Source organism: Euphorbia lathyris, chromosome 4 (genome assembly GCF_963576675.1).
Source record: "Euphorbia lathyris chromosome 4, ddEupLath1.1, whole genome shotgun sequence".
NCBI classification, from domain to species: Eukaryota; Viridiplantae; Streptophyta; class Magnoliopsida; order Malpighiales; family Euphorbiaceae; genus Euphorbia; species Euphorbia lathyris.
In genome coordinates, this window is record NC_088913.1 from 43,246,953 (window position 1) to 43,270,341 (window position 23,389).

The 23,389-nt window shown below is 38.8% G+C and overlaps 1 protein-coding gene across 2 annotated transcripts; it reads right to left on the reverse strand.

Annotated features, from left to right (window-relative positions):
- Positions 1-1,171: 1,171 nt before the first annotated feature.
- LOC136226373 (protein transport protein SEC31 homolog B) lies at positions 1,172-15,534 on the reverse strand. 2 transcript variants are annotated; one of them, XM_066014827.1, is made up of 23 exons: positions 14,894-15,534; positions 13,645-13,699; positions 13,429-13,551; positions 10,877-10,973; positions 10,759-10,795; positions 9,695-9,800; positions 9,562-9,619; positions 8,472-8,569; positions 8,207-8,326; positions 7,783-7,825; positions 6,847-6,956; positions 6,645-6,772; positions 5,960-6,515; positions 5,706-5,798; positions 5,067-5,252; positions 4,770-4,983; positions 4,211-4,320; positions 3,907-4,086; positions 3,379-3,510; positions 3,028-3,298; positions 2,095-2,327; positions 1,859-2,009; positions 1,172-1,432 (listed from the first exon to the last, which is right to left on the reverse strand). In XM_066014827.1, the coding sequence occupies exons 1-22, from the start codon at positions 15,208-15,210 to the stop codon at positions 1,908-1,910; spliced, it is 3,369 nt and encodes a 1,122-aa protein (XP_065870899.1). In that variant the 5' UTR covers positions 15,211-15,534; the 3' UTR covers positions 1,172-1,432; positions 1,859-1,907. The 2 variants fall into 2 exon arrangements, with proteins under 2 accessions (XP_065870899.1, XP_065870898.1); XM_066014826.1 differs by lacking the exon at positions 1,172-1,432 and having other exon boundaries at positions 1,525-2,009.
- Positions 15,535-23,389: the final 7,855 nt, after the last annotated feature.

The following is a 23,389-nucleotide window of genomic DNA, read 5'->3' on the forward strand; positions in this document are numbered from 1 at the left end:
AACTTCTGACATCCCCCCCCCCCCCTTAGATGATCAACGTCCTCGTTGATCGAGCTTGCCTCCTATGAAAAGATCTTTGCTTTCCACTCGTACGCAAGGTTCCACACAAGTTGCACACTCACTTGTTTCTCGAGCTGATTCCATTCGCTCTAAACGCTGCTTGGTATTTCTAAAAAATTGTTTCGACTTCTACCATCATTCCATTGCTCCTGTTATCTGCAACTTGATTGTCTTCGAAGAACTTTTCTCACATCGCCACCGTAAGCTCATCCCTTATTAATAGCAAAATAAAAAATTTCAGGAGTTTTTGAAATTTGAAATTTTTTTCTATTATTAAAAGGTTCTTTATTTGTCATTCTTTTTTTCCATGATCTCCCATCTCATTTTTCTTCTTTATTTCATCATAAGTATACTCGCTCTTTAATATATCTATTGGATATACTCTAAAGAGGGGTCAATACGGGTCCAATTCCCCTCCCCTACTTGAGGTATCACCGTCCTCGACGATAGGGGTTAACGGGTTTGAAACTTCGACAAAGAACCCTAATATCAACTTGTCACTGTATCCATTCCCGACACACTGCATGATTCCAAAAAACCGACTGTTTGAAACATGCTCTTCGCTTGGAGCTCTTTTCAAATTGCACCTCACAAAATAAACAAAGATATACAACAGTATCCAAAAGTTTTATGAATGTTGGTACCAAATACATTTTGATTCCTTCAACTCCCAATGCTCCACTCGGCGTCTCTCTCCATGATCCGCTATCATTTCTTGTATTGTGGATAAATCCTAAAAACTGTCGAATGACTTATTAATTTGGTACTTTTGGCTCCTAATCTATTCAAATGCTATCCAATGCCACCAAGAAATGATAAACAATTGACAACGTCAGGATTTAAAAATAAATATATATAAAAAACAAAACTACAGTTTTCCAGAAAACTTAGTTCACCATTGCTTCGACCTTGCATAGGAAAACTTCTCACCTACTACAAATTTATTCTATCAGACCCAATAGATCTATCTTATTACAATTAGCATATTTGATAAGAAATTGCATATACATCACATTAAAACTTAGACAGCTGAATTGTTCAAGTCGAGAGCTTTAACTTAATTATCATTTAAATTCGTATCACAGCCAACAGTTCATTTAACGCAAAAACAACTCAGGTAAAGCATCTGAAATGTTCTGTATATGTAGATTACATTAAATTGATCATAAAATTAAAATAATATATTAACTACAAAATGGATTCAGGCTAAAATGAACTTGAATAATAAGTTCACTATTTCATTTCTAAAGGTTTGGAAAAAAAATTAAAAACGTTACACAAAAAGGCATGAGAATTGAGGTTTATCAGGATTCATTGCCTGGCAACAACAACAACGAGAGTGACGTGTCCTTCCAGTGCTCCGAGACAGGACCTTGAAAGGACAAATCATAGAGTTTTTTAGCATATAGTGAAGAGGGATTTTAAAGAATGCTGGTTCCAGTAAAAACTTTCTAAATGTTCATATTAATGACAAAAAATCTCATCTCATGGGCAATAAATACATAAAGTCTAAGGAGAAAGAATTCATAATACCAACCAAAAATGAATCTGTAAAACACTGATGGGCTAAAAGAACAAAATTCTAACTTTTCTGAATACTACAAATATCAAAGTAAAGACCATTCAGCAACAAGTTCCTTCCTTAATGTCCTTATCACTAAACTGGTTTCATATTTGATGTTGTAGGAAGAACCATAAAACTATAATCCAAAATCCTGTAGCTGCCTGCAGAATAGAACAGATGTTCTTGTGTACAATGGAGAAAGAAACAATTGGCATCCATCAAATATTATCACACCTGTAAATGACAATTGCAAACTGGAGATTGGCGTCATTGGATGATTGTTTCAACTTGATCTCGTACCCGCTCCTTGCCTTCCCTTGATCATTCTTTTCAGAGTTGCTAGCCAGAAGTTACACTCATCCCACTCACTTGTTGTAAGAAGTACCTGTTCCATACAAACAAAAAGAACATAACAAGGCTTTACTAATTTCTATCAACATAAATGACTTTTTAAAATCTAAACATCATACCTGTATTTGCAGGGCTGTACTAAAATCATTTTTATCTAATGCTTGGCACAGCTGAACAAGCTTATCAGAAGCATTTTTTGATATATCCCCACTGTTGAGCTTGGCAAACAAAACACCAATTCTCTTCGAGTTATCTTCTATCTCACGCTTCTTAGACCCACGTATTCCTCCTGAAGCCTCTGATGTCTCGTTAAACAGCCTAGTCAATGTTGTAATGACAGGTCGGTGATGAGCTGCAGAAGATCATCATGTAACAGTTTAACCTCATTAGAGATGACTACATTAGAAAAAACAGTTGCCACCCTACACGCATTACTATCAATTCAATCAAATGCAGACAGTCATCGACACTTCAACATATATTGACAAATTCTAGTTCAGCATCATTAGCTCTTTTTTAAACAAATGATAATGCACCCACAAAAATTATGTACTCTGAATTACCACTCATTGCAGGACCAATCATGTCCAAATTAAAGCACCTTATCTCGATCAATAACCAGAAGCTACCATCAGAAGTGCAACAGATACAAATTGTGCAATATCAGAAATATAAGCTCCAAGTACTATCAGAAAGCAGCAGTCATTGACACTTGCACATATATTGACAAATTCTAGTCAGCATCATTAGCTCTTTTTTAAACAAATGATAATGCATCCATAAAATTATGTACTCTGAATTTCCACGCATTGCAGGACCAATCATGTCCAAATTAAAGCACCTTATCTCGATCAATAACCAGAAGCTACCATCAGAAGTGCAACAGATACAAATTGTGCAATATCAGAAATATAAGCTCCAAGTACTATCAGAAAGCAGCAGTGTATCACAACTATATCTCTGTAGAACTAAGAGAAAAATGAAAGCCAACAAAAAGAAGGATGAATTTTCAGCGGCCACGGATGTAAAGTAACAGAAAATTCCATTGATACCAGGTACGTTTGAAGTATCAACAGTCTGTACTGTAGGTGGTGGAGCAGCAGGTGCCGCAGCTGGTTGTACTGATGCTGACTGAGTAGGGCTAGGAGGCTGCATTGAATTGACTCCAGGTCGTGGAACAATCGCTGGCCTAAATCCCATTGGTGTTACATTGGGAGCCACAACCTGTTGTTTATGGCCAGAAATTGGACCGCCTTGAGATGCAGCAGGGCCTTGTGAAACAGATGGAGGCTGTACTTGGTGATAACTAGAGTTCGTAGACCCCTGAAACAAGCAAATGAAAATTATTACATCAACAAGTTATTTGCAACACAGAATCTAAAACTCTCCACAGATGCACGCACAGGATGATATAGTTGAGCAGCCAGTGTTGCTTGATGGTACTGCTCTGCATTTTTAAGACTAGGAAGATTTGAAGGAACAAAAGTCTTGACTGCATGCTGAGCAGTGGCAGAAGGAACTGGAGGAAAACTTGCCTGAAAAAACAGGAGTAAGCAGTTATCAGTTATTATCCAACATTGTTAAATAAGATGCTTCAAAACCTTAAAAGCCGTGTCCTTCACTTAGCAATATGATGGTAATCACTCTAAATAAAAAGATAAAACTAATGTATAGAATTTATTGATCCAGATTCCTACTAAGGTCCTGAGATCAACAATAAAACCAGCTCATCTTTAGAAAGCACCTGCGAATTTTGGTCATCTTGAAAGAGAACATTGTACATATGGCCATACGCACGGGCGGGCGCGCACACACAAGCACAGAAGGTTTTTTAACAGATACAAATAAATCCAGGGCTCGAACTATTACAATAGAGTGCCCTATATAATTAGCTGCAAACAGCATCAAAATGAACACAAAAGGAAAAATACCTGAGGAACCTGAGGCACCTCATCTGGAATGAACATTCCAGGCTGTGAGCCAGGCTGATATTGGCCAGGCTGCGAGCCAGGCTGATATTGGCCAGCTCTTCCATAAGAACCAACTGGCGATTGATAATTTTCACCATAGGGATTGCAATAATTCTGATGCAGTTGTGGTTGTGTTGTTTGCTAAGCAGAAAATGCACCACGTAATTAGTGTCACTCAAAGTAAGCAGTCATATTCTGATAAGAGAGGCAACAAGAAATTTATCACATAGAAGCATAGTGATAGTGCTAGTGCTAGAGAACTCACTGGATAATAGGGCTGAGGGGCATCAGTCAAACCATAATTGGATTGATCAGCGTAACCTATTCCACTTTGATCTTGGGAATTTTCAAAAGATGTAGCCTTTGCATCTTTCTCTGTATCACAGATCAATCACACTGTTTAGTTGATATAGCTTCAAGGCAACATAGAAAATACTCAAGCGTGGAATAAGCAGAGCTCTAACTTAACAACATAAATTCGTGTAAAAAAATCAGTACCATGGTTTACCAGAAATCTCATTTCAGTTCGTACTATCCATGTCCACTTAAAGACAAAATAAACTATCAAAAGGAGGAAACATACTAATCCATTCCATTTGATACTTACTGCCAAAAGTAAGAGAATACTCACACTAGTCGCCCGACAAATGTGAATACTGATTAAAGAAACATATGAAAAGGGGAGCTATAGAGCATATTAACGAAGAGATTGAATGAGTATTGCACGCAGTAAAAACTTTAGAGGATTTCAAGTATCATGATGACACAAATTCATCCATTAATAGGACATACCAGGTATAACTTTAAAGAAAAGAAGAGCTTACCAGGCTCAGTGGATAGGGCAATTCGATCTCTTAAGATCATAATTTCCGGAGACAATTCATCGGACCCCAGAAGTTTCAAGTATTCCATTGCTGTTGTTAAAAGCCCTTGGCTGGCTAAAATTTCAGCATACTTCTCAACAAGCTTGCATAAAGATGCACTAAATCGCTTCTGACCACTTGCAAGAGCAAGTACAATGGTTTTCTCCATCAAATCCTAACAAAGGAAGAATATTGATCAAGGTACTACAGGAAGACAAAAGAAAGTAGTACGTTTCTTCCTAATTGCTGCTAGCTTACTTGAAGAAGTTCAACATATGATTTTCCTTCACATTCAGTAGTCAGGTTCTTCGACCAAATTTCAACAGTTTTGTCTATATTTCCCGCGCAAATATAACAGAGAGTTGCAGCCAGAGTATTTCCAGCAGCCATTAGTTTTGATGCTAGTGAATCACATAGGAGACTCCATTCCTCATTCTGCGCAAACTGGTTATCCATTATAATGAAAATGTCACATACACTGTAAAAATGATGTCTTCCAGGTTTATTTTTCAAAAAATGAAACAGAAAGTTTCTCTGGTTTCTCCCCTTCATAAGGTCACACAAGATCTACCCCACAACAATTGCAGCAAAGATCAAAATCAATCCAGAGCTCAATCACATCAAATGTAACTATCCACAGGAACCAATAGTCAAGTCAGAACAAAGAAACACAAAGATCTATAGTATATCTGTAACTACATGCACATTGAGGTCCCGTGTTCATGTTCAGTCCTTATTATTCTACGATACAATTTTCTATTTGCGGTTGAAAATGACATTTTTTACAGAACGGAGCAAGAAAAAATAAAAAAAAATAAACATCAAATTTAAACAAAGTTTTAAAATTAACACAAGGCATAATCTATTTAACACTGGCATAAGAGCTTAAAAACTTACTGTACAGAGAAGTGCAAGTGTTTCTTTCCAGTACTTCAGGGGTCTTGTTTTCACAAGACTCATGAGATCATTGTTCACCATTGCAGAAACAATCTGAAAGTAGAAATGGTAAACAGCAAAGTGAAATCCTCTTAAAATCATATGAAATAAAACCCATCCCAGGTAATTCCATCAATAAATGCTTTTACATAGATTCACTCGCTAAACAAACTTGTATAATGAAAAGGAACAGCAAAAGAGAAGATTTCAGCTACCTTCGAGTAAGGGGAAACACTCATCTTTAGGTATTGATCTCGAGTACTCTCCCACAAAGAAGTACCACCAACATGAGCGATAACTAAAGCATCAGCCAGTTTACCTGCAGATATACATTGTGCAACAGCACTCTTGTAGTCCCCCACAACCAAAGCACGTTGAACACTATCATCAAATGATGGATCAGCACTATCGTCCTGTCCATCTATTTCCTCCTCTATTTCTTCTGCATGTAAATCAGAGTTCCCGGTAGCATGGTTATTGCTATCACTTAATTTAGGTGTATCAGTTTTTGGGCTTGGGAGATTGTTAAAGAAATCCTCCCCATCATCTGCAGGAAAAAGGGGATTCCCCTTAGAACTCTCGTATCCAACTTTATCTGAAGCTGTATCATCAAGCCGGATGGAATCTACTTGTGTGGAGATATCATCTTGTAGATCTTTTTCTTCAACAGGTAAGTCAAAACCAAGGTGGGTTAGCATCTTTGTTCTTGCTGTCCCATCTTCTTCAAACATAACCTTTAAGAAGCCCCAAGTCTCTCGGTCATCCTCTGATCTGTTACAACAAAAATTACCAGGAGGAGGCCAGCAATAAATCAATTTGCTGAAAGAAGAAAATAGTAAACAAATATGCAAAATCGCATCTTTAGGGGAAAAAACTGATTTGTGGGAAATGAAAACGTACTCAGACTCTTGAGTTTTTTTCTCACATAATGCTTTCAGTAACGACTTCTCCCCATTTTGTATTGCAGATTCGAATTCAGATGACCGACTCACTAAGCTTTGCTCCGTAACCAAGTTATGCAGAAGGACCTGACATAAAATAGCAAAGGGCTGATCAATGAAGAAGTCCAAAAAGCAGGATGCAATCTTATGAAACAACATACCTCTGAACCATCGCCAGCAGATGACCCGGGGTGAAATGATACAAGCTTTCCTCCAAAGCCAAAAGACACCCCTCCTGGACGTTTATACCATTTTGGAGCTCCTAACGTGGCTGCAAAAACAAGGTCATCATAAATGAAGAGGTGTCCCCAAATATAATTCTTAAAAAATGACATGCATGAAAACATTTTTTTTTTTAAATGAGATTTTAGAAACAACAGAATGAGACATGAAAGGATCAGTCAATGCATGTCTGTACAAACAATAGGCAAGGTCTTTTCTTCATATCTATTTCCAGGACATGATCTATTACAAGAATACATTTTTTTTAGGAGTACAAAAACTCTGAAGGAATAGATTGCCATCTTCGAAGGCAAAAAAATTCAAAAAGAACTACTTCAAAACCCCCATGTAAAGTACGAACAGCTTTTGCATGTGCTGCAGATGAGAAAATTTAGTGATATAAATGTGATAATCATTTGAAAAGTACAAGGCAGTTTAGAACTAAGGCTCTATTCTCAGTAGAAATTAACCTCTCCCTGTCTCCCATGAATATACCAGAGAACATATGATCATTTGAAAAACCATAGTAAGTTCAGAACAATATACCACAAAACACAGATTATGACAGTGGCTGATGCTTGCTAGTAGCAACCAGCAGCTAGCTGATTACTGAGTCTGTCTACAGATAGTTTAACATTTTATTCATCTTAGTGGCAAGAAGCTAATGTCAAGACAAAAAAAAAACGTATATTATAATATGTGGGACCTTCTCAAACAAACTATTACACCCAAGTTTTGGTTATATATTTGTGTACTTTATCCAAATAAATAAAAACTACAAAGGAAAACAAATGTCAAATTTTGAAGACACAAGTTGATAATGCAAGTTTCTGCAATAAATAAATAAATCAAAATGCTTCCTAACTAAACATTACCTGTTCCAAAGTCATTCTCTGGAGAGATGTACCTATCGCAACCCTGCAGTCAGATTCATGACCAAAGCTTTTAAATATCAAGAAGATCATATTAGCATCACCTCTGGTAGCAGATTTCAAAGGGAAGCTACATGCCTTGTCAAAAGGCTTCTACTTCCAAGTTACTTTTTTTTCCATTCAATAAGAGGTATTCAAAAAAGTCCATTAACTATCCTAGCCAATCTATTGCGCCAACCTATGTTGCACGGAAACTCTTCTTCATTAGTGTTTCCGCGTTTCATGTCCGTTTTCGTTTCTTTTCCGTTTCCGTTTCATTTCCCATTTAGGCGGCAACTATTAGTTAATATTAGCCGCTGAGTGATTTTGGTTAAAGTTATCAACCTGCAATAGACTAGAAATGCAGAAAAATAGAACAAAAATATACCTCAATGTTGTAAATGCCAATCTTTCCATCAAAAGAAGATGCTGATATAACTCCGGGTATCTTTGAATACCAGTGTACATCAAAGTTCCAGTTGGTGCCTGCAGGCAATTCACGTACGATCTGCGAAAATTTTTGGTAACGTCTCAACAAAGTGCATAATATTGCAGACAAATAAACATTCAAAGAAAAGGAAATTCAGAAACAAAACAATACATATAAGAGTTTACACCAAGAGTCCCACACAAATAGCAAGAAAGTATCCTACCTCTCCAGTAATAGTGTTCCAGCATATAGTACGATTATCCTTAGCACAGGTAAGCAAATAAGTACTGTCATTTGGACACCATGACATAGCAATTACACCTGGCATAAGATAATAATAGAAATAAGAAGTCAACAAACCACAAGCATTCAATACTATGTTAGTATGTTAAATGCTTTCTGCAAAACAAACTGGTGTACCTTTGATAAAATGCCACAAAGTGATAAGAGCAGAGCAAGAATTATACAACATTACAACTGAAACTTTTTATTTAGACACCCAAAAGGCATATAAAACATAGTTACTAAAGGCACATGGCGCACTAAGTGCTAGGGGTTCTGGAGCCTTGGCGCACTAAGTGCTAGGGGTCCTGGAGCCTTGGCGCAACGGTAAACGTTGTTGTCGTGTGACCAAGAGGTCACGGGTTCGAGTCTTAGGAGCGGCCTCTTGCCAAATAAATTGGTAGGGGAAGGCTTGCTCCCGGTACACCCTTACCCCATGTTAGAAAGCTAAAGTTGAATACTAAATCCTAAGTTCTACTCCTGATCAAAACTCTCCAAATTCATCACTCCTATTGAATTCGAATTCCCCTTGGCTGATCTGTTTCTGTTTGAATTAGTTTTCTGTGTTTTGTTCTACTAAACTTCTTCCTCTTATAATAAGACTCTGTAACTGCCTCTTCTAATTGTCTCTTCCTCTTCTAATTAATTCAAACGTATAATCCAGATATGTAACTGTCAAAAAAAACCAAAAACTGCCCCTAACTCACCAAGGCGCGCCTTTGGCAACTGTCCCTTGGCTTTGCAAAATAGCGCGCCATGGCGGTTGCGCCACGCCATGGGGGTGTCGTGGACTCATGGCACTAAGGCGCGCCTGGTGCGCCAAAGGCGTGCCTTTAATAACTATGATATAAAACCAAATCCAATGAGTATTGAATGAACTAAAATCTCACAATTAGTTCAGTGGGCATTTTAGGTACTGTATGCATCTCTATCTCACAGTAAAATGCTGCATTAAATATAAGAAAGTTGGATTTTTAAAAGCACCACATCAAACATCCAGAAATTAGAGAAGGAATTGCACAGAAAAATACCTTTGGTGTGCCCCACAAACTCTTTCACAGGAGACATTGTGTTCCTCATATCCCAAAGCTGATTGCAAAAAGTTTTATGCATTATAATATATTACAATAGTTCAAAATAATCAATTGCTTTTAATGTCATTACCCTCAGAGCAGGAGAACTATCCTCATCAGATGCAACAATAAGCTGAGTGGCAACATCAGGATGCCACTGCAGAACAGAACATCGCCTTCTAATTGAATCTTCAACACTGTTAATTTTCATATACCATGTCAGCTTGCAATGCAGTATAGTCAAAAGTATTTTGGACAGTACAAAGCAAAGTCGACTTCGGCTCCATTTGCAGAAACAACTAGTCTGTAAAAATATCTTTGTTCTATTGTTTGCTTTCAATATCAGTAATCACATTAAAGTTTTTTTGTGGCACTTGTAGCGCATTGCAAAATACCATTTCTCTTTCAATAATAATAATAATAGAAAAAATAGTAGTAAAGTAGTGGCAGCATGAAATTTTACATTTCTATTTAGTGATTAAGTATAAATGGTAAATAAACATGGGGAAAAAAGTAAATTGATATGACCTTCAGTGACCTGCACTCCTTGTCGTGGTCAATTATTGATAGACATGAACAAGGGAAGTTGGTATCCTAATTGGTACTTAACTATGCAGTTCTCTTGTAAGATAAATCCGTTATTATAAGCTTGTGAAGCCCATAAAAGTGTTTTTTTTTTTTTCTAAACGAGGAAGTCGTAATCCTTGAAATTTGAAAAGGATCAGTTTTTCCTCGTACTGAGAAAATCTCTACATTGACTAGTTTTCTCAGGTCTACCAAATAATGGAGAGGGGTCGGATGAAGATAAGCTAGTGTTCCCAAATGAAAATTTAACATGGGCCGATGTTAGTAGGACTGTTGGGGCTGAAGAAAGTGCTTATCATACTAGAGTAGTAGGAAAAAATGTTATGATCGCCTCTAGTTCAAGTGCTAGGCCTAGGTAAAGTGCCATTATTTATAATTTTATATGTTTTTTTTGTGCGCCTTGTGTCGCTCGGGCGCGCACCTGACCCTTGCACCTTGCACCTAGGCTCCACGACCCCTTTGCGCCTTTCAAAACTATGCACCAAACAATAGAAAATGTTCTCTAGGAAAATATTTTCCATGGAACAAATGGAACCGAAAAGTTCAGCACAATATAAGCAAGAAACTTACGAAATCACTGGTTTCTGCTTCTTTAGGTCCCATACAACTGCAAAAGTATGAAGTATTCAGTGCTCGACTTGAGATGTAATGAGAAGATAACCAATATAAGCCTATCTAGCCTCCTCACCAGTTATTCCATTGAAGGAAGTAGACGCCAATATGTGCTGAACTTTACTATTCCAAGAGACGTACGAAATTTCACCTTGAGCAGCAGAACCACTACCCTGTAAAAGTTTGCTCAATTTTAACATAAAAATAACACTTATCAACAAGCAAAACCAAAGATTGGGAGATCCAGATTTCTAGCGAGTTGAAAAAATTTGTGAATTCTTTTTCTTTCTTATGGCTGTTTGCGGAGGTGTAGCAGTTGGAGTAGGGAAATACTGGTAGAAAAAACTCCAAAGATAATTTCATTAAGCAAGCTATACGCAACAGCAACAGCCAGGTAATAAGATTTATAATTTTGAAAATACAGAATCTTCCACTCTATCAAAGAGACACCTATAGTCCTAACACCGCCATAATTTCACCAACTCTCCATCATAAATGGGTCACAAAGTAACTACGTATTTAACTGCTCCATTTAAGATATCGAAAACAATCAGTAGTGATTTCTGTTTACAAAAGAAGACATTGAGCTTCAGTAGTGATCTAAAAAATGCAACTCTCACAAAAATTTGACACCACCATCACCTCAACCAAAGCAAATGCTGAACAGCACAAAATTATGATTTTCATGAGCAAGAAAAAACTGTTATCAGAAGAACAGCCACATACAGGGAAGTAACACAAGCCAAACAACGTCCCAAGAAAACATTTTTCAACATGCCAAACATTTTTCAGGAGATACCCTTTAATTAGGGGCTTCAAAATAGTACCAAATAACTGGAAGTAATTCTATTCTCCAATCATGAAGGCACAGAAAAAACTTAAACACTATCTCCAAGATTTGCAAAATCCATAAAAGCTCCAGACAAGATGTTCCACATGAATGTGAAACAATTTCGTGCGTTTGGGGTAAATACTGAGATTATAGCATCATGAATTCCATCCTTGTAATTTCTACAATCTAAATTTCTCCAATATGTAGTGTTTCATATCAGTCTAGCAATTTTTCATTTTAATCAAATCTTCATTCTACAGAATTTTGAGGCTAATATTGTTTGACATAAAAAAAAATGAAAGATGAAAAAAGAAACGAGGCCATCATACAGGGAAAAAACAATAAACATAACAAAACCTACTCAATGACGATTTAAAAAGAAATCTTGAAAGACCGCTTTGTTTTTCTCTTTCCTACTATTCTTTCCAAATCCATACTTCATAACGTGTATGTGTGTATACACTATGAAGCAGTAATACGTCTAAGAGGTTGAAGTACGAGTATCGGATACTCTGGGGATACGGATACGCCGAGGATAGGCAGGGATATGTACAGGATACGGAAAAATAAGTATCCCCTTTTTTCTTTTCTTTTTTAATCATGGGCATATGCCACTTCAGGGATAAGGTTCAGAACTAATGAGGTAAATTTTAGGGGTTTTTTAGATAACTTTACAAAAATAGGGGTTGATATATAAAATAACTAAATATAAATCCCTAATATAAATAATTAGTTAAACCAGCCCTAAAACCAAATTTGAGGCATTGGTGTTTGTAGATGAAGGAGAAATAGATGAAGAGCATAGACTTAGTAGTTTAAATAGTTTGAAGTATTAAATGTTTCTTTTTTATGAATTAATGACTTACGAATGTTATTTGTGGTTTTGTAATGACTTATGAATGTTATTTGTGGTTTATATACTTATGTATCTTTTAAATCTTTTGTTATATATATATAATTTGGCGCATCTCCGCCATACCCATATCTCATTTTCTTTAAATGCCATTTTCCGGACCCATACCCGAGTGCTTCATAGGTATATATATATATATTCTACGATGTCAAAATTCGAAAAGCTATCATAGCGCACAGGGAAATAAAAGTTTACTGATCGATTCCACTAGGACACGAAAAAATAGATCATGATTTTCAAATCTACCTTTTTTCTCATTGTGTGGACTTCGCCTCAAATCTACTAGTGGACGGGTTTTCCTAGTACTCTGCGTATTTCCCGTCAAAGCTCAAAACATCAATCCCCATTTCTTATGTCCAAAACTTATAGCCGGTAATCATTTGATTTCAGATCTAAACCAAACCAATATCTTTCTGAAAAAAATTATTTATGCTTTCCATAGTTGATAATAATGACTGATAAATGAATCCAAAATCAAGCCATATGACCAGCATCCAGAAACAGACACTTTTAATGCTCTCACTAATGTCTACGTCTAGGAGATGCAGATAGAATCCTCAGCCATACTCCCTTTGCAGAAAATGACATTAAGAAAGAACAGATTTTGCTGCTCTCACAACATACAAATATCTAATTTAAATGACTTGATAATCGATAACAATTTTAAGTGGTATCCATAGGTTCAACAGACTCCACAAGACTAGTTCCAACAAAATTCAATTGTAAAAGAAAAGTCAAGTCCATAGACACTTCTTTATGTTTATAAAATCTTACCTTTTTTACAAGTGATAACAGTATTTAAGCAATCTCACAATTTTGATTTACATGTATCCATTCAAAAATAAAAACTACTACGAAATTATAGGCTTCAGATTTAGCCTACCTTCAGAGCTGGGAAACGTGAAGGTTCTGCAGGTGCAGCCAAATCCCATATGCAAATTTCACCATCATCAGCACCAGATGCAAGTAAGTTGGGAGTCAAATTATTAAATTCAAGACCACGAACCTGAAATACAGAGATAAAAATTAGGCAATGCCAAATAGTCGTAGTGTGCCTGGGACGATAAACAAATAGTTGAATGCTAAAGAGGGAACTCACAGGCCCTTTATGATTTGAAAGATGTCCAACAAGAGCACTCTCACTCGCTTCAGAACTGGGAATAAATTACAAGTTGATGAGACTCAAGAAAGGGGGGGAAAAACAAATCCCATTCCATGTTATAAAATAAGGCAATCAATGAAAGATACTATTCTTTATTTTTATTTTTATTTTCAATGGCTAGCAGAAAACTGGACAACTGGCTGCAATCAACAAAGATAAATACATAACTACCAATATTTTCATTATAAAAAAGCCAAGCAAAATAATGTGAAATATTTCATTCTTTAAATGTTTTGATAACTTGAAAACAATTAGAGAACTCTTAAGCCACGGAAATGAGCAGGCAGAGATAAAAGAAATGGATCAATGTCAGTTTTGCATCTGCGTTGAATATTTAATACAATCAAGATTAGTTCAACAGAGCCACATACAAAAGCAAAAGTAGAAATCAAAAGCGACCATTAAACACAGTTTAAAAAAAAATGGAAACCCTCCCCCACTTCTTAGAAAAGCTAATGACAACACTCATCTCCATCAAGTAAAATTCCAGCTCTTCTTTCAATTCATTAGACTAGAGTCCAAAATCTTCATCATCTTGATTTTCATCCCCTAAATCAATAACTTAGATTATTAATTTCTTACAATGTATCAATGAACCAAGATGGTGAGAGTGCAAAGTCAAAATTAACAAAAATAAATAAAAATAAAAAATCAATCAACATTCAAAACAAATGACACCATAGTTCTATTTACATGTAATTGTCATTTATCCAGCTATCTTCCAACCAGGTGCAACTCCAAATTATTTTCATTCCGAACAAGGTCCTTCCCACCATATGAAACTTCACAGAAAATTCTGGAAGCAGGTACGTTTGCAGCTTATCAAAATGGCGGGAAGTTTAATTTGTAGAAATGCCTAAACTCTGAGCATTTTAAATTCCACATGCTTGATGATCAGATTTGAGAACCAACTAAATAACTCAATTAGAATAAGAGCATCAAGGTAATAGAGTGTCTTGAGGCAACAAAATACAAAAATTCAATTTCACACATAAAAATTACAATATGTCACCCAACTCGATGAATTGAGAATTCATTTCAAATCGACTGAAACTCAATACAAACTGAGTAAAATAGTTAGCACCAGATCTCAATGCAATTCCCAAAATTCTTTCGCATGCTCTTAATGTCAAGGCCAATGTAATTCATTTACAGCCATATCAGAATTATGAAAATGTTGAATTACCGGATCAAAGACAAAGGATTCCATAAATAGATATTGCCATCAACAAGACCACCGGCAAGGAGTCCAAGGGAGTATTGGTCCGAACCGGATCCATTTCTACCCCAAGCAAGACGGTTAAATCTCTCAGAACTCTGAACCTCGCCAATCAAAGGAAGATCATGATCCTCCGATTGGAAATCGAGCTTGAAGATCTCAAGAGCAGCAGACGAACTAAATGACAGATCGACTGCTCCAGCCATCGTCCCCGCTGCCATGTACGGTGCGTCTGGCGCCAGTGCCACCGACGCCGATCTATTGACGGACTTTATACACGCCATGGTAACGGAAACAAGAAATAAAATCTATCTCCTAACGATTAACCTATAAAGACGAAAAGAGAAAGCGCCAATTGGAATTAAATAAGAAAAAGAATTATAGAGTGAGAGAGAAAATGGATCTGGAATTGAGAAGATTAAGAATTGGAAAAATGGGGGATGAAATTAGGGTTTGATCTGGAAATTGTCTAGAAACTTTTATTTATTTATTTTGGAACTGAAAGTGAAATTCTTCACTCTTTCTCTCTCGGTGGCTCTGTTTCGTTGTGTGTGAGAGAGAGAGAGATTAATATCAAAATTATTTTATTTTTTTCTTTTATTTTTGCGTTTCTTACGACTTCAGAATTTCATCTCTAACCTGGTCCTAAATAGATGGGATGAGTTATTATCACCTACCTTGATTTTATTTGCATCCAGATATTATCCGATGACCAAAAAGAGAATTAAGAATTAACCAAACGACAACGAATCAGAGATACGCCATAATAATGGCGTACAAAGCAAGCTATAGACATGGCGGGTCAATGGAGTCCTGGATACGACTCAGATGGTCAAACGCAATAAAAAAAAGCTAGTAATCACCACCTCTTAGAGGATACGCCGCAAGGTATCGATAACATCCGCCAAGAGATCACGCCGCCTTTCCTTGAGGAAACCGACATCATTAAAGACAAATGAGCTTTTACTGTCGAACTTGAATGAACTCAGTAACCACCATTAATGAGGCATTAATAGGGACTCTCTCGTTACCAAATCGAGGATTACGACTAAACCTAGTATAAATAGACTTGCACCCCAACTATTGAGGTACACACTTTCCAATACCATTCCTTTGTGTTTTTGCTTTATCCATTTATACACTTTACTGACTTTATCATCGGAGTCCCCCCGACCTAACCCAACGCCGCCCCCCACAGGTGAAGCTCCAACAAGAAATCAACTTGCTAACATCAATTGGTGCAGTGAACGTGGATGCTCTGATCACAAAAGAGCTTACATCACGAACATAAGATGACAAATGAAGGGCAAAACCCTTCATCCGGGATAACGATACCTCCGCTTACTATACCAGTATCAGTGAGCAATGTCCCGATCAACCAGGCTAATCAAATGAATGACCTACCACCCCTTGTCTAGGATGCCAGAGAAATGTCGCAGAAACCTTTACGGATATATCATCTCGGAACTGGTGGAGTACAACTACGGCACAGCTGACGCGGACCGACTAAGACCGTATTTTGCTAATCCACTTGTAAGAGGACCTACAACAGGAGTTATACCCCCTGTTCGTCGTCCCCCGCCTAGATCGAGGATATCGAGTTGGCAAAACGCCATTATAAGACCAGGAGCAAGGAACGATTCGACATTCTTACACCTAGATTCCGTGGATGCAATCGTCACCAATGCAGAACTGGGAAGTGCCCTACCAATAAATAGAAGATTGTTCGAGGATCCGCCACAAGGGAGTTAGAGGAACAATCAGGTACCACCCAGAAATGTGTTGAACCCAGGGAACACCATTGGCGGACAACGTGTGCCTCTATTACCTCCATCGATGTCGGCTGGACATGAGCAGATTCATGAGGTAGTAGCTGATCGCGATTGCCAACAAGATGGACAAGCTGATCCTAGGCGTTGAAAGCGAACTCGGTCTCAAGGTCGGAGACGATCCAGATCTCATTCCCGCAGTAGAAGGCAACCACGATCACACCATCGAAGGACCCCACCACCACCTGGGAGATAAGGAGAAGGCGGCGGACGACCTCCGCCCGGTGGACATGGTAGAGGTGGCGGACATGGTCAAGCTCCTCCGAATCTCAGCGAAGTAGATCCGACAGTATGGGACGCCCGAGGATAGATCATGATTATATTAATAGGGAAATTCGAGCAGCCTTCCAAAGGCAGAACGAAGAAAACACAAGGCACAATCCACATGCCAATAGGAATCACCATTTTCAAAGCGAATACAAGAGGCAGTGCCGGATAGACGATTCAAAATCCCAAATATTCCCGGTTACATGGGAGAGGACAATCCAGAGGCTCATTCAAGAAAATACAAGGAGTTGCTTGCAATCAATGGTGCGAGTGAAGCAATCTTATGCCGAATGTTCTTAACCACGTTAAAAGGGTCGGCGTATGATTGGTTTCAGTCCCTTCCACCAGGATCGATAGATAGTTGGGATCAATCGAGCATGGAATTTTGTGCCAAGTTTGCAAGCAGCATTCCCCCAGTTGTCTTATCTCGTAAGCTTTTTGAGCTAAAGCAGAAGGAGGATGAACCCCTCAGAGATTACATCAACAAATTCAACAAACTATGTATCCAAGTGGTTGATGTGGATGTTCCTACATCTGTTGAGGGAGTGATAAAGAATACCACATGCAAAAGCTTACAAGAGAAGTTGGTGAGGCACAAACCTAGGAACATTGCGGAGCTAATGGAAAGATGCAAGGATTTCATGGAGATTTATGACATTCGGAGGGAATCTACATCCCCTCCTAAACGTGGAAAAAATGAATACAGGCGGAAAGATAAAGATAAAGAAAAAGAGAAAGGGAAAGCTTCTGAACCATCCGCTAGGGGTAGACGCAGGAGTTCAAGGAACAGACCAGCGTACACGCTGTTGAATGCCTCCAAAAGCGAGGTATTGATGTGGTTGGAGAACAGCCAACATATGCGGCACATTTCATATCCCGAACCAAAAGGGGGGGAATACACCAATGTTGGAAAGAACCCCAAAAATTATTACAGATACCATAGAAGGAATGGTCAAGACACGGACGCATGTTGGGAGTTGGTAAAGAAATCGAAAGGCTAATCGAAAAAGGGAAGCTAGATAGATTCGTCCAAGATGACAAAAAGCAAAATAATGACAAACAAAAGAATGATCCAAAGAAGAAGGAGAAAGGCGCTATCAACGTCATTGTCGGCGGACCGGGATATCAGCCCCCAGCTAAGAAATCTCGAACGTCCGCCCTTGATAGGTCATCGCTCAATCGGCCATTCGCAGAGATTGGCCCAATGATTCCCCCACATGCAGATGCTCTAGCCATTACCATGGTAGTGGGAGGATGGGAAATGAAGCGAGTAATGGTAAATACAGGCAGTTCATGCAATGTCATCACTAGAGGAGCATTTGCCAAGCTTAAAGTTGATCTGATCCAGATAGAAACGACCATTGTTGATATTTTAGGAGTGACGGGTCACACTTTCAGACCAAAGGTCATGTGACTTTGGAATGTGAACTGGAGGATGACGATTAGGCGTGGATTGGCGACCTTGAATTCTCTATTATGGATGGACAATTGGCTTATAACATCATTCTGGGGCGACCCTTTATCTCAGAGGTTGCAACTCTAATTTTCGTACGCCACTTAGCAATGTACATCCCCACTAGTAAAGGAGGAGTGATGATTAGTGGAAATCAAAAAATGGCTCAGGAAACCTACTCGATGTCTTTGTCAATCCATCCTCAATCCAACGATGATGAAGGGGAAGAAGATGAGCTTGTCACTACAGCTTTAGGCGACACCGAGATGTTCCTTATTGCTGATGGAAAACGGGTACGAATTGCCAAAGGATTGAAACCAGGAATCAAGGAAGATGTTACGAAGGTTCTCATAGAATCGAAGGAAGTGTTTGCATGGGAAAATGAGATCCTCACAGGAGTAAGCCCATATGTAATCACTCATAAGTTAAACATCACTGAGGATGCGGTCCTAGTGGCTCAAAAAAGAAGAAACCATGGCCCAGAGAGAAAAAGGGCAATTGAGGAAGAGATGGTCAAATTGAAAAAGGCAGATGCAATCGAGGAAGTTATCTATACCCAATGGTTAGCGAACGTGGTTCTAGTCATAAAAGCTGGCGGATCGTACAGAATGTGCATAGATTTCACAGATCTTAACAAGGCGTGTCCTAAGGATAACTATCCCTTACCTTGTATTGATATTCTTGTAGATGGAACGGTTGGGTATGCGGTATATTCATTTACAGATATAAAGTCAAGCTATCATCAGATCCTGATGGAGCCCTTGGACAGAATCAAAACCTCATTCGTGACGCATCAAACAAGCTACTGTTTTAAAGTCATGCCTTTTGGGCTTAAAAATGTTAGAGCCACTTACCAACGTATGATGAATAAGATCTTCAAAGGCAAGGATGGAAGTAACTTCTCCGTTTATGTTGATGACATGATCATCAAAAGCACTACAGTGGAGAAGCATGCTGGAGATATAAGAGAGGTCTTATAAGTCCTTCGCAAACATAACATCAAGCTGAATCCAGAAAAATGTACCTTTGGAGCGACATACGGGAACTTTCTCGAATATATGATCAGTCAGAAGGGAGTAGGCGCAAATCCAGATAAAATCAAAGTTGTGCTAGACATGAAAGCTCCCCAGAACATCAGAGAAGTACAACGCCTCAATGGTCGGATCATAGCCCTTGGAAGATTTATCTCATGCTCCACCCATAGATGCCAACCATTCTATGATGTGATCAAAAAGCAAAAAACATTTGAGTGGAACGAAGATTGCAAGCTGGCCTTCGAAGGCATCAAACGTTTCCTCACGGAACCACATCTGATGAGTAGACCCCTTAAAGGGGAAGATTTGTATATTTATGTTTCTGTTACTGAAAAAGCTGTATGTACGGTGATGATCAGGGAAGAAGGAGGCCAACAATATCTGATCTACTATGTTAGCAAAGTTCTGAAGGATGCTGAAACTCGATACTCAAGATTAGATAAAATGGCATTAGCAGTGGTTACCACCTCCATCCTCCTCAGACCCTATTTCCAAGCCCATACGGTCATTGTCAAAACCAACATACCAATGAGAAAGGTATTACAGAAGCTGAAAACTTCTAGAAGATTGATGGAGTGGTCCATCCGCCTTGGCGAGTTCGATGTCCCATATGAAGGTAGATCCGCTCTAAAAAGTCAAGTACTGGCAGATTTTGTAAATGAATTCACGGAGGAAGACATCAACCCCCCAAGGCAAAACAGGAAGAATGGACAATGTATATTGATGGAGCATCATCAACCCAAGGTGCAGGGATAGGCGTTGTGATCAAAGGACCCCAGTATATCAAGATACATTATGCGGCCAAACTAGAATTCCCAGCAACGAACAACGACGCGGAGTATGAAGCCCCGATCCTTGGGCTATGCCTATTGAAAGAGATTGTACCAGAGTGAGTTGTAACTTACAATGACTCAAAGCTGATGGTCAATCAGATGATCAAGAATTTTAGTGCCAAAGATGAAACACTGGTTAAATATGTAGAAGAGGCTAAGAGGATGCTGAACCACCTGGAAATCAAAGAGATGAAATGGGAAATGGTCCATGTGCTCCGAGGATAGAATATGGAAGCAGACCACCTGGCTAAGCTAGCTTCAAGCAGAGACCAGTGGACGGATCTTGAATGTCCATTCGAAGGTAAAACTAAACCAGCATTCGCCCCGGAATTTATAGCTGTTGTGACATCCGCTCCTGGTGATTGGCGTTTACCGATTCGTCAATTCCTTACTGACGGATCCTTGGCTTAAGACAAGGAATAAGCTAGACGGATGGTGAGGAAAGTGGTATATTTTTCGCTAGTCAATGATCACTTGTATCGCAGGTCTTTTAGTTAGCCCTGACTAAAATGCGTCTCATCAGAAAAAGGTCAGGAGATCCTGAAAGAGTTGCATGAAGGCGCATGTGGAGACCACGAGGCATCCACCGTTATCTTCAAGAAATCCAAGCTATCAGGGTTCTATTGTCCTACTGCGGAGATGCTCAGAAACTTGTAGAATCATGCCATAACTGCCAGCTCCATGCGAATGAGAGTCATGTAGCTAAAGCTTTACAGAAACCCATCATCAAAGGTTGGCCATTTTCCACATGGGGCATCGACATAGTCTGTCCCTTTCCGCCAACAAGGAAACAAAGAAAGTACGTGGTAGTAGCTGTCGATCATTTTACAAAATGGGTAGAAGCAGAAGTTGTTTCAACTATCAGCGCCGAACGAATGGTGGAGTTCGTAAGAGATAACATTGTCGTAAGAGATAACATTGTAGTAACAGATAATGGAACACAGTTTAACTGTGAGGAATTCAAATCATTTTGTGAAAACCAGGGCATCCAGAACAAATTCGCCTCGGTATATTACCCACAATCAAATGGGATGACTGAAGTCACTAATAGAACTGTTGTGAAGGGCATAAAGAAGAGGTTAGGCGAACATGATAAGAAATGGGCGGATCAGTTAATGAATGTCCTATGGGCGTATAGAACCACTCCGCGAACCGCCACTGGCGAAATGCCATTTGCTCTCACTTATGGAGTAGAAGCTGTCATTCCAATAGAAATTCAAATACCAAGTGACAGGGTTTCGTTCTATTGTGAAGACCAGAATAAAAAGAGATTACAAGAGAGTCTTGATCATTTGGAGGAAAGAAGAGAGAAGGTATATGTCCGGATCGCAGCTTACAAACAGCGGATTGCTGCCTATCATGATAGGAATGCCAAGCTCGTAGAACTAAATCAAGGGGATTTGGTACTGAGGAAAGCAAAAAAAAAAATCAATCCACAGAAGGCAAAGGCAAGCTTGGAGTCACTTGGACAGGGCCATATAAGATAGTCGCCAAAATCGGACCCGCCACTTTCAAAATTCAAGACATAGATGGGAACACTCTGCCGCGGACATGGAATATCCAAAATCTCCGCAAATACTTTCTTAAAGAATAGATTGTAATAAGGGTTTGAGTACTCTTTTTCCTTTAGTAAAGTTTTTCCCACTGGGTTTGTCTTATTAAAGGTTTTAATGAGGCTCACATAAAAGACCGATCTGTTGTAATAAGGTGAATTGCCATTCAATAAAAGTTATATTTATCTTGAATTGTTTTTAAGTATCTTTTGCATAACATAAATATTCCCGATTCAAAGGTGGGAGGCAACAAATGCTACCCATTAAAAAATTCTCAAAGATAGGAGAATGAAAAGTCCCACCGACGGACCAATTTACCTCAAAGATAGGAAAAAGATTAGTCGCCACTAAGGGCGGGTTAAAATTATTCCAAAATAATTACACCCTAAAACTCTCCTCAAAGATAGGAGAAGGAAAGTCCCACCGGCGGATCAATATACCTCAAAGATAGGAAAAAGATTGATCGCCATCAAGGGCAGTCTTAACTTAGGACTTAAAACTAAAAGAACCTCTCAAGGTTTATTCGTCGGGGTCTGGTTGGCCACCTTACCCCAAGCATATTCCTACTAAGTAAATCTGTGATGCAAAACATGATTTGTTTAAGGGATTATATTAATAAAAAGTTAGAAGTAAAATTGTACTTGGTTACAATTACATTAAAAATAAACTACACTATGGCGGCTATGTTCCCAGCCTTGGCGGAAGATACTTCCTTCTGAGGAACATCATCTATCTTTTTAGTAGCCTTCACTTCTGAACCGCCAGTTTTCGCCCCTATAAGCCTAGTTTGCTCACTCTTCTCCCCTGATGCTTCACTCGGATGATCCGCCTCTTCCTCCAGGTTGACGAAGGGCTTAGCATCCTCCCTAGTGTTCTTTTTCATCTCTGTCATGACCTGCCCATAGATGAAGTCACGAGCATTCTCCATCTGGTCATATTTCCTGGCCTTTTTGGCACTAGGGATGCACAGCTCGGGGTCGACAAAACCTATCTCAAGGTGATTAATCTTGACGACGGCCATGATCCTCTCGCCGTAGTAGAAGGCACGGCTACCACATAAGGTATCCATACCTTTCAGTTTAGCTTTGGCGGCCTTAAGATCATTGGTGGCCGTCGTCAACTTCTCTTCCAGCTCTGTATTTTGGCGTCTTTGCTCTTATTAAGAGTCGCTGCCACAACTACATTGGAGTTGGCAATAAAAACTTCAAACTCCAAACTTTTTATGGTGGCCTTATCAGCAACACCTTAGAGAACATCCGCCTCTATTGCACAGATATGGGTACTGATGCGCCTCACGGCGTCGGTACCGCAAGGCTCATTGAGGGATACCCCGTCGTTATCCGAGGCTAAATTGACCTGCCGATCGCTCATTTTGAGTACACACTCCGTTTGGTGCGACTTTTGGCGGATCAATTAGCTATAAAAGATAATGGAAATTTAACGTACATGCTAATTTGGCCATATTTGCCTAAAATAATCAGAAAACGAGCCTAA

Coding starts and splice junctions, on each gene's coding strand:
- LOC136226373 (XM_066014827.1), bottom strand. CDS start 15,210: ATGGCGTGTATAAAGTCCGTCAATAGATCGGCGTCGGTGGCACTGGCG. Junction 9,801..10,758: donor AAGCAGAAACCAGTGATTTC/GTAAGTTTCTTG, acceptor GAAAATTAACAG/TGTTGAAGATTCAATTAGAA. Junction 3,511..3,906: donor AGGTGCCTCAGGTTCCTCAG/GTATTTTTCCTT, acceptor CTGTTTTTTCAG/GCAAGTTTTCCTCCAGTTCC.